The 12,726-nt window shown below is 36.4% G+C and overlaps 1 protein-coding gene across 1 annotated transcript in view; it reads left to right on the top strand.

Annotated features, from left to right (window-relative positions):
- Positions 1-12,726, top strand: part of LOC145520804 (uncharacterized) — a 244,974-nt gene that overhangs the window by 156,729 nt on the left and 75,519 nt on the right. The window contains exon 2 of the mRNA XM_081528269.1: positions 2,578-2,810. Within this exon, the coding sequence (XP_081384395.1) occupies positions 2,578-2,810 (233 nt within the window). The remainder of the gene's footprint in view (positions 1-2,577; positions 2,811-12,726) is intronic.

The following is a 12,726-nucleotide window of genomic DNA, read 5'->3' as shown; positions in this document are numbered from 1 at the left end:
GACTCTGTGGACTGTAGCCTGACAGCTTATTTGTCCATGGGATTCTCCAGGCAAGGATACTGGACTGGGTTGTCACTCCCTCCTCCAGGGAATCTTCCTGACCCAGAGATTGAGCCCACATCTCTTATGTCTCCTGCATTGGTATGTAGGTTCTTTACCACTAGCACAATCTGGGAAGCCCCTAAAAGGCACATGTACTCCAATGTTCATTGCAGCAATATTTACAATAGCCAAGACATGAAAGCAACCTAGATGTATGGATAAAGAAGTTGTGGTACATTTATGCAATGAAATATTACTCAGCCATTAAAAGGAATGAAGTTGAGTCAGTTGTAGTGAGGTAGATGAAGCTAGAGCCTCTTAAACAGAGTGAAATAAGTCAGAAAGAGAAAAACAAGTATCATATATTAACACGTATATATGGAATCTAGAAAAATGGTACTGATGAAGCTAGTAGAGAAAGGAATTGTGGATACAGCAGAGCAAGGTGATGGTGGGAAGAACTGAGAAAGCAGCATTAATATATATAAACTATCATGTGTAAAATAGTTACTGGGAAGTTGCTAAGTAACAGGGAGCCCAGCCTGGTGCTCTATAATGACCTAGAGGGGTGGGATAGGGAGAAGGGACAGAGGAGCAAGAGGGAAGAGAGTTTTATATACATATATTTTATTTTATAAAATGTTTATAATAAACATATTATGTTTTATATTTTATTTCTTTATTCTACTTTATTGACCAGAATCTTTGAAATAGTATTAAATCATATTAGTGAAAGAGCTTTCTTTTCTTTACCCTCCCTAAATAGTAATACCAAAAAGTATTTTATTGGTAAGCATGATGTCAAGTGTGGGCTAAGAGATGTAAACAGCTAGTAAAACTCCCTTGTACTAGCTTAAACATTACCTAGGAAAACCAGGCATAATTCAAGTTACATTGAAAGGTCCTAATCATTGCAGCTCATCTGGTAAAGAATCTGCCTGCAATGCAGGAGACCCCAGTTCAATTCCTTGGTCAGGAAGTTCCTCTGAAGAAGAGATAGGCTACCCACTCCAGTATTCTTGGGCTTCCCTGGTGGTTCAGATGGTAAAAAATCTGCCTACAATTCAGGGGACCTGGGTTTGATCCCTGGGTTGGGAAGATCACCTGGAGGAGGACATGGCAATCCACTCCAGTGTTCTTGCTTGGAGAATCCCCTGGGACAGAGGAGCCTGATGGGCTACAGTCCATGGGGTTGCAAAGAGTTGGACACAACTGAGCAACTCAGCACAGCACAGCATAAATATATATATATGATTGATTCTGATTTTTGTATGGCAGAAACCAACACAAATTTCTAAAGCAATTTTCCACCAATTAAAAAAATCAACAAAATCAATTAAAAACTGGAAGTTGGAGGATGGGAGAAATTATAAACAGAGACTAAGGCCAAATTTTTGCTATATGATTAGATAAGATAGATAGAATATATAAATGGATGAATGATAAATCAATTGATTGGGTTAACTGTGGTAGATTCAGTCATAATAGAGGGACTAGTGAGGTGACTGAGCTAGGAAGCCACACACTAGGGTTCATAATTATGGTCCAGTAATTGAGGACTGGATTGAAGCGGGGTTATTAATAACAGAAAGAGACAAGATTTCTAGTAATATCCAGGAACTAAAATTGATCGCTTGTTCTATTTGTGCGGGTGGAACATACCTGAACTTTTTTCTCTTTATTTCTTTCTGCTGTCTACCATTTTTTTCCTTTACTATTTATTTCATATTTTAAAGCAAAATAAGTTGAGAACATTATAAAACATCCAAAATATTCTCACACCACTGACAACTCTACTCAGATATATATGTATTTTGCACACTTCTGAAGTTTTGGACCAAGAATACAAATGCACAGATATTCCAATAAAATCACAAGGCAGTAAGCAGCTATTTTTATAGATAGTAATGTTCAGTATGCCTTTAAATTAGTAAATCCACATCTGTGATATTAATATTCCACATCTGAGTTGCTGACATTAAAAAAACAACAGTTCAACAATGAGAGAGTTTCACCTGGAGTGTATGTGGTATATTCAATTTTTGTTGAACATAAATCTTGTGGGAAACCAGGAATCTCAAAATATTTTCCTGTAGATAGTGAAAATAAAACTAGTCATAATTTTAAAACACATCATATATTAATATGTACAGAGAGTCCCAGGAAGGGGTGGGCATAATAAAACAGCACATATTAACCTATCAAACACTGCCTATGATAATTAGGTAAATTTATGATTGATAAGTCTTTGGAAATGTTAAGGGTTAAACTGAGCCAGTTGGAGCTGGACTATTTATGACATTTAGTAAATAGTTTTATTTTCAGCCCATTTTAAAAATTGTAAATATCCTCTAAAGTATAAAATGGCTACAATTAAGACACATGCTATTTTAAATTTTTTCAGGGGTACCTAAGCCTGTAATAACTGGGGACTTATCCCAGATACTACAAAGTTAATTTTTATGCACTGAACAGGGAAAAAGTTGAAAAGATCAAAAGAATTTCTGAGACTCTATTTTTATTTTTATTTTCTAGTTATTCAGAGCAGTTTTAAGAATGTCCATGAGTACTATGAGGCTTCCCTGGTGATTCAGATGGTAAAGAATCTGCCTACAATGCAGGAGACCTGGGTTCCATCCCTGGGTCAGAAAGATTCCCTGGAGAAAGGAATGACTACGCACTTCAGTATCCTTGCCTGGAGAATTCCATGGACAGAGGAGCCTGGCAGGCTAGAGTCCTTGGGGTCACAAAGAGTCAGACTTGACTGGGTGAGTAACACTCTCACTTTCTTCATGAGTACTACAGAAAGTATATAACATAGAGGCTATATATAGGCACACTATACGTGCTTTCTTTCTTTAGCATTTTAAATGCATCAAAGTCAGTTTTCCCTGTTTCGTTTACTTGTGATATATGTTTCTTTGTTATGAGTATCATTATTTCAGATCTATACTTCTATGATAGAGCATTTTAGTTAGATCCAGTATAATATGGTTCTGATTCTAATTACCAGATCCTAACTGGCTAGTTCCAAACATTAACTAGGAAGTGACTTAGTATCCTATTAGTGATGCTATGAAAATAGCTTTTGAAATTTAAAGAAACCGCTGTTACACTTCTGTCTCATAACTCATAAATCTACTTAATCTGGTGAATATCACTCATCCAGTTATATTTATTGAGCATACATAATGTGCCATTCCTATACATGTTTCTTATTATTGATATGCAATAGGTGTAGAAATGTTGTGATTTTATCCAAGGTTATATTTGAGGTTATCTTATATTTAAGCCAATATAAAAATAGACAGCTAATAAATCAAAATGTCACATTGATTTTCATGGGTCTAGCACTGTATGACACACTGAGAGAGATTAAAAACATATATAAGGGGCTTTCCTGGTGGCTCAGTGGTAAAAAATCTTCCTCCCAATGCAGGAGTTAAGGGTTTGATCCCCAGTCTGGGAGGATCCCACATGCTGTGGAGCAAGTAAGACCATGTGCCACAACTACTGAGCCCATGTGCTGCAGCTCCTGAACCCCACATGCCCTAGAGCCCTTACTCTGCAATAAGAGAAACCACCACAGTGAGAAGCCTGCACATGGCACCTAGAGAGTACCCCCTACTTGCCAAAAATAGAGATAGCCCGAGTGCAGCAAAGAAGACCCAGCACAGCCAAAAATAAATAAATAAATATTCTCTCTCTCTCTCTCTATATATATATATGTATATACACACACACACACACACACATCATGAACTGATTTCTCAAGGACCTTAAGATCTATTTGGGAAAGGTGATCTAACATATGTAGTAAGTAGATTATAATGTCAAATAGTATTAAGTAGTATTTAAATGCCTAATGACTACTGAATATCAAGAGATAAGGCAATTAGTATAAGAAGATTACCTCTCACATGTAGCCACTTTTGGTTTGTTCTGCATGGTGGTGGGATTCCTAGATTTTCCTAAAAATACTGTCTTCTGACACTAGTTGCATATTCTCATGGTAATTAGCTAGTACTAATTAAGTAAGGTGCCCTTTGGACTAAGACATGTTGTCACAGTCTCTACCAATCCCTACTGCCTTTCTGACAGCAGGGCTGAGCATCAGTGGCTTTGATCATCACCACTGTGCTGCTGTTTCTCAGAGCAAAGTGCTTCCTCTACTTGTGTCTCGAGTGAGAGAGAAGGGAAAAAAAAAGAATTTGACAGATCCTGTGTTGTATTAATAGATTAAAATGAGAGCCAATTTCCAGGGAGAAATTAAAGAATAGTCTTAAAATGCTCAATATACAAAAGTACGCTTTTATTTAAATTATGTTGCTCATCTCACTGTCATGTGCCTTGTCTCTAAAGTCATTCAGTTTTGTAACTGTTGAGGTAGAAAAATATACTGAAATCTCAAGTAATTAGAAAAATCTTATGTGTAGAATGTAAGCCATGCATGACCTTGAGGAATGAGGCAGGCAGTCTATGCAGAGGAATACCGACATAGGAGGAGACTGAGCATGTGAAAAGATTGGTAGTGAAGCAGCTAGTGTTGTGTGCTGTAGTTTATAGAAAAACTCATGTAGTATGAGCAGATGATTCCTAATAAATAGTAGCATCAGTCATGATTGGCTCCTCAGAGAGTGTGGATAAAGATTAGAGGGTCTGAACGGTCACCTGGTGGAATTGGAAACTGGAACTCCAGATATTAATAAATGACTATCAATACTTCAACAGTGAAGTGATCTGATGAGCATGGCCTTTACAGAAGACAATGCTGGAACAATATTGGAATGAATAAGATGGACTGAGATTATAATCAGGTAATTTGCATGGTTTGGAGATTATTGGAGTTTAGACATGATATGTTAAAATTTGATAGTGGTAGAAAATATGTTCAGAATATGCTATTTACAGGAAGGAGAATGAGGGCTGATGAAGAGAAATGTACCAGGTCAATGCCTCAAATTTGTTAGCAAAAAAAGATAGAAATCAAGCAAAGAAAATAGACAATTGTAGAGAAGAGAGGAAGAAAGTAAGGTCAGGTATGTCACAGAAGGCAAGAGAGGAGTGAATTTTAAGCAAGGAAGATATGGTCAGTAGTGTGAACATATTTTAGACAGGCCAAGGGTGAACATAAAATTCAATATATCCTTGTGCATTTGAAGTCACATCCATGGTCAGTTCCTCTTAGAGTATAAATAACAAGTAGTGTATTGCTCAGGCTTTCTCTGAAGTGCAATAATCCTTTCAAGTTACTGAGCTAACTCTTCATTGTGTTAGTTATGAATAAGAAGAAGCCTATTAACCCCAAAGGTTAATCTGCTTTAAGAGTTCTTTCCCAGCTGCATGATATAAAGTATATACTAATAAAAGAAAGGTCCTTCTGAACAGCATAGGGAATGCAAGGCAAATTAGGGAGTGAGAGTACACTGTGGATTGGAATTTCCAGGAGAAGGTCACTTGAACATATGAGGTTGAAACAAGATTTTGGAAGATGGGTAGGAAATGAAAAAGCTGTGAAAGGGCAAGGATAGTGCCTTATCAGTTGTGTTTGACTTTAATTAGGGTGAGAGAGGACAAAATGAAAGTTCAAAAACAGAGTTATGTTTATTACTTCTGATATTCTTTCCTGGTATTGATGAGATTTGGTTTTATATATCAAAGTTGAAAGAGGTTTTATTCTTTTTATTTGACTTAACTAATCATGAAATTTTATCAGCATGCCTAAAATCTTTTGCTGGATTTTTCAGCAAAAGGAAAAACAACTTTATAACCTAATAACCATCCTAATGCTTTCCAATGCAATGGTCACTAGTCACATATGGCTAATATAATTAAAATTAACTAAAACTAAATAATGTATAAAATTCACTTCCACAGTTGCACTAGCCAACATTTCAAGTACTTGTTAGTTGTATGTAGCTAGCGATTACTGTATTGGACATTGCAGGACAATATTGGAATTAAATGAACATTTCTGTCATCATGGATGACACCACCCTTATGGCAGAAAGTGAAGAAGAACTAAAGAGCCTCTTGATGAAAGTGAAAGAGAAGAGTGAAAATGTTGACTTAAACTCAACATTCAGAAAACTAAGATCATGGCATCTGGTCCCATCACTTCATGGCAAATAGATGGGGAAATGAAAACAGTGAGAGACTTCTTTTGGGGGGGCTCCAAAATCACTGCAGATGGTGACTGCAGCCATGAAATTAAATGATGCTTGCTCCTTGGAAGAAAAGCTATGACCAATCTAGTTCAGTTCAGCTCAGTCGCTCAGTCGTGTCCGACTGGAAAGGATTGGGGGCAGGAGGAGAAGGGGATGACAGAGGATGAGATGGTTGGGTGGCATCACTGACTCAATGGACATGGGTTTGGGTGGACTCCGGGAGTTGGTGATGGACAGGGAGGCCTGGCGTGCTGAGATTCATCAATACTAGACAGCATATTAAAAAGCAGAGACATTATTTTGCCAACAAAAGTCCATCTAGTCACAGCTATGGTTTTTCCGGTAGTCATGTATGGATGTGAAAGTTGGACTATAAATAAAGCTGAGCACCGAAGAAGTGATGCTTTTGAACTGTGGTGTTGGAGAAGACTCTTGAGAGTCCCTTGGACTGCAAGGAGATCCAACCAGTCCATCCTAAACGAAATCAGTCCTGAATATTCATTGGAAGGAGTGATGCTAAAGCTGAAGCTCCAATACTTTGGCCACCTGATGCGAAGAACTGACTCATTGGAAAATATTCTGATGCTGGGAAAGATTGAAGGCAGGAGGCAAAGGGGAAAACAGGGGTTGAGATGGTTGGATGGCATCACTGATTCGATGGGCATGAGTTTGAGTAAGCTCCGTGAGTTGGTGATGCACAGGGAGGCCTGGCATGCTGCAGTCCATGGAGTTGGAAAGAGTCGGACACAACTGAGCAACTGAACTGAACTGAACTTCCATCATCAGGGAATGTTCTACTGGATAGCACAACTGATAACATAAATTAGTAGCTGCTCTGTGGTTGAAGACGATTGATTTTGCTATAAGAATTGAGACAAAGGAATAATTTTTGCGCTGTGACTCTAGATGGTTTATTTAATTATATTTATATATATATAGTCATATGGAAGGAGAGAGCAAGGCGCGTTCACAAGACTGAAAGAGAGCCCATGCCTGTTCTCTTCTTTGATTTTACATTTAATCTTAGGGAAGTTGACTTCAGCAGTACAAATAAAGTTTAAACTGGGCTTCCTATCAGTTTAGTAAGAAGTATTTGATTTTTAAGTCAACACTGGAATACTATATACTAGGACTATATTTTCCTAAAACAACACTAGGTACTGAAGTTCCAGCAGTTGCTGATAGTTGAAGATAAGTATTGTTGATCTGGAAATAATTCAAAGAAATAGGCAATTCTTAGTGACATTGTTGATCCATAAATTACTCGAAGAAAGAGAGACTTTTTAGCAATTAAATTAATCACTTTCTACAGTAAGACTTTTTCTCATTGTGTTCACCTCTTAACCATATTGACCTAAATCAGTCTTCCTCCGGAAGATAATCCAGTTTCAAGTCCTATTAAATTACTACCATCATCAATGAGGAAATAACCCACGTGGAACACACCCTGGAATGGAAAAACACATTTATACTAATAATACAAAAGCTGTACTGTGAAATTAGGGTATAATGCTAGAATTACTGCAGTTAACCTATCCTCTGTAGTGGAAAGTCACAAAGACACACTGTAAGACAAACCCATCAGCACAGTGTCTCCATGGTTGCTCAGGCAAATAAAATGCAGCTCTAGGTAAAAGAGTAAAGGTGACATTGGGACTTGTTCAAAGTCAAAGCAAAACTGTGTTGCACCAATTGCTCACAAAACAGCCTTTTAAAGAACAAAGTGGTTTTCAGATGTTTTGTCATTGGGATTAAATTAACACCACACTGTGGGATCCCCTTTGTGATGTTCAATGTAGCCTTTGTGGTGGTAGAAATACACAGAGGTGGCATGATAAATTTTAAGACTGCTTTGAGAGTCAAGGAACACAATGAAACTTTTCCATGGTGTTATTAAGGTGACTTGATAATGTAGTTTAGAAACGCTGATTGTCAGAATTGTAATTCACTCAAGGAATTTCAGTCTCTGTTGGCATCTTATCTTTACCAGTTTTCCCATCCACTTCAGGATTCCCCCTTAAATAGTTTCATTGAGTAGTTGTGCTGTATTTGAAAATTTTATTCCCACCATCAATGACATTACTCTTTGGACCATTAGTAAATGAATTGGCAAATGAGTATGCTACATATATGGCATCTGTAATGTTAGTATCCAGGGAATGAGCAAAATATATATTTTGTTTGAATATAGACACAATATTTTACTTAAAGACCTAAATATTATATTATATTTTAGGGTGCTGTTTTCCCTCTCACTTTCCTTTTCAGTTCATTCTCTGATTCTCTCATCCTTCCTCCTTCCCTTTATCTGCCAAACTTTACTAGGGAAATCATGCCAACAACTAAGTATATAAATTACAATTTAAATGTATGTGTTTGTATGTATTTGGGTATATTTTTATGTGTATTTGTGTGTTCATGTATTGGTGGTTTTATAAATGGCATTATAGTGAAGGTGAAACTCCAATACTTTGGCCATCTGATGCGAAGAGCTGACTCTTTTGGAAAGACCCTGATACTGGGAAATATTGAGGGCAGGAGGAGAAGGGGACGACAGAAGATGAGATGGTTGGATGGCATCACCGGCTCAATGGACATGAGTTTGGGTGGACTCTGGGAGTTGGTGATGGACAGGGAGACCTGATGTGCTGCAGTCCATGGGGTCGCAAAGAGTCGGACACAACTGAGCGACTGAACTGGTCTGAACTGATAGTATACACGATTTTTTATGTTCTTTCTTATAACTTCCTTTCTATTGATACTATGGAATAAAAGAAAACAAATTCCACCCTTGTTTTACTGTCACACGACAGTATTTACTGACCATGAAAAAGTGGAGAATTTGTTTCATTTATACAAATTAGATAGATTATTCTTAGAAACATATTTTTATAGTAGATAATCTTATGGACTGTTTTGGCTACAGCATGAAAAAGCACTTGATAAGGTTTTGTAAGGAGATAACTTTTTCATACAGAAGCTAATTATAAATTAGAGCAGACTATTCAGGGGCCAGAAATGACCTGTTTCTGTATGATCTCAAACTGGGATTTTAATGAGTCATATTCACATTCATAAACCATGAGCAAATAAAGCCTGAGAAAGAGAAATGCTGTGTCATGGGCCCAACAAAAGTTGGGTCCCCAAGAGAATAAACTAGAAAAAAATCTTGTCCCTTCACAGTAGATTATTGAGACATATGTCTCTCTTGGTAGCAGCTTTTTTGATAATTACTAAATAAAAGTCAGAAAGCATGTAAATTTCAGGAAATGTTTATTATTTGTATAAGCTTAAGCAAAAATTTAGCTTCAAGCAGTTATGGATTGAAAGTCATGAATACTTGAGAGAAGCAAGCACAATTTTTTTTTTCTTAAATAAAGGAACGCTAGCCAAAGCAATCCTCAAACAATTTTTATAGCTAGAGTTACAGCATGTATGTACTTAAAAATAAGTAGGCAATAAATAACAATGAAATAAACCACTTTGAAAGTCAGCAGAAATAAGGATCGATCCCATAGAATGTGTCAATAATAGAGTGTCCAATATAGAACATAAAATGAGTGGGTTTAATAATTTTAGAGGCATGAAAGATAATATGTGAGAAGAAGCAAATGCTATATTATGAAAATTGACCAGAGGTGTTTGAAAAAAGAGACATATTTGAAAACTGTAATGATTAAAACACAAAACTCAATGGGTATGTTAAACATCAGATTAAAAAATGATGAAGAAAGAATTGATAAACCAGAAGATAGATCTGAATTACTCAAGGTAGATTTTAAAGTCAAAAAGATAAAATATAAAAGAGGATTGAGATCTAGTGGACAAAATAACAAGTTTAACAATGAGTCTGTTGGAGTTCCTGAAGGAGACAGTAGAGACAAAGCAGTATTAAAGAAGAAATTGTTGAGAATATCAAGATGAGATGAGAGACATCAATTCTTAAAATCCAAGAGTTCCAAAATATCATATAAGTAAAAATAAATCCATCCTAGACAAATAAAAAGGGCTTCCCTAGCAGTTCATATGGTAAAGTATCTGCCTGCGATGCAGGAGACCTCGGTTCGATTCTTGGGTCAGAAAGATCTGCTGGAGAAGGGATAGGCTACCCATTCCAGTATTCTTGGGCTTCCATTGTGGCTCAGCTGGTAAAGAATCTGTCTGCAATGCCGGAGACCTGGGTTTGATCCCTGGGTTGGGTAGATCCCCTGGAGTAGGGAAAGGCTACCCACTCCAATAGTCTGGCCTGGAGAATTCTGTGGACTATATAGTCCATGGAGTCACAAAGAGTCAGACACGACTGAGTGACTTTCCCTTTCAGACAAATAAAAGTGAAATGCAGAATACCAAAAAGCAGAACAACCCCCAAACTAAAACAGATTTTAAAGGATCTGATAAAAGAGACAGATGACTTAAAAAAAAAAAACTGCAATGAAGTAAAAAGAAATTTTTTAAGAGAAAAAATGAAACTGAAATGATCTTGATATTAATTTCAATTTATTACATACTATCTATATATTTTAGAAGTTTTAGCTTTGTAGAAAAACTGATTAGATAAGACAGACACTCCCTTTGTCTTCTCCCCATCTACATCTCCCCATCTTCTTCCCAATATTAACATATTGCATTAGAGTGGTATATTTTTAACAATTAATGAACCAATATTAATAAATTATTATTAACTAAAAGTTCATAGTTTACAGTGAGTCTCTGTCTTTGTGTTGTACAGTTCTAGCCCAAAGTAGATTTCACATACATATTTGATGAAGTCACAGCCTTTTGGTGTGTACTTTTCAACAAATGTTGGCATTTCCTGTTACTGAATTCATAGATCCACTTCTTCACATTGACTTTCTGACAAACTTTGCATTTCTAAAAATGTATGGACATTTCTTTTAAAAACACACAGCATCATTAACATTTCCAACAAAGTAATAACTATGTCTGGGCATCTAAAAAATTACTCAAAAATGATTAGCTGTAATGACAGAATAGAAGAGAAACAAATTCATGTTGAGTAATACTTGTTACCTATGTGTCTATGATTTCCTGTCAATTTTCTATTTCATAAGAAGCAAATTGTTTCTTTCCCCCTGGGAAATAAAATGTTTGTTTCTCAAATGGATATCATTGTGTGTTTTGTAAAGACAGGGGTAGGAAGGAAGGAGAGAGAGAAGATGTCACTGGACATGAGGTAATGCCAACCAAGATGATGACAGGTTTTTTTAAAATAAGAGTTGAATGTATTATTGTTGTATGGAATGTATTATCATTGTATGGATCTTTTAGTAATTGAAATTATGTCATTGAGTAATAGGATACAATTTTCTTTCATATCATATTTTATGTTTAATCTTTTACCATTTACGTGCTTGAAGGTCATAGACATGGTAAAGAATATTAAATGGAAATTAGAACTATTTTTCTGCAGATCATTTAGGTTAATGAAAATGCTCCTTGGATTAGTTTTGGAGGCACTGATCAATTGAAATTTGAAGCACTTTTACACCTTGATTTACAGTGCATTCTTTTTACAACCATTATTGCTCATGGTTATTTACTTTCCTGGTGATAATGTTCGTGGATGAAAGATGTTTGATTATAATTTGAACTCCTCTTCTTTCACATTTGTATACCAATCAGACTGCTTCATTAGTATCAGGGTTTAGGAAAAGCTGGCACTTTTTTGTTTATTTTTAAACTTTCATTTAAAAGTTTTTAGGTAAATGAATTTAAAAACTTATACCCATAATTAAAATCTGATGAGTATGTTTACAATACTTTCAATTTATTTTTAACATATATGTGAATCATTTTTACCATATTACCCCAAGATTGGAACAAACTTTTTAAAAAGGAATTTTTTTTCTGCATTACCATCATAAATTTAGGCATCAGTCTCAAACTCTTCACAAACTGTCCTTGTATGATAACTTAATTCTTATTTTCATCCATGTTTAAGCTCTCAGTGCCTGTTTCAAATACATTTTAAAAGTAACTCAGATTGTTTTCTGATATGCTCTAGACTTAGGATTGTCCTTTAGTTTTGTGATTCAGTGTCTTTCAGTGAAGTTCCCTTCCTAATTAGAAAACCACTCATCATGTAAAATATCATCTTTCCTCTTGTCAGTGAAATCTTCAATTACAGTGATTGCTTTGTGGCTGCTGCAGTTTTCTCATTGCTTCTACCATTTCCATGGTCCTAGAGGAGAGCAGAGAAAAAAGTTTGCCACATGTTTTCAGTCCCAAAGGATTGTTCCTTCCATAGAATGCTTCTATGGAAGCATTACTCGGAGAAGGCAATGGCAACCCATTCCAGTACTCTTGCCTGGAAAGTCCCGTGGACAGAGGAGCCTGGTAGACTGCAGTCCATGGGGTCTCGCAGAGTTGGACACGACTGAGCGACTTCACTTTCACTTTTCCCTTTCATGCATTGGAGAATGCAATGGCAATCCACTCCAGTGTTCTTGCCTGGAGAATCCCAGGGATGGGGGAGCCTGGTGGGCTGCCATCTATG

The sequence above is a fragment of the Giraffa tippelskirchi genome, chromosome 9, assembly GCF_054371585.1.
Source record: "Giraffa tippelskirchi isolate mGirTip1 chromosome 9, T2T-mGirTip1v1.2.pri, whole genome shotgun sequence".
NCBI classification, from domain to species: Eukaryota; Metazoa; Chordata; class Mammalia; order Artiodactyla; family Giraffidae; genus Giraffa; species Giraffa tippelskirchi.
The sequence above is the reverse complement of the archived record's forward strand: the minus strand, read 5'-3'. Positions and strand labels throughout refer to the sequence as shown.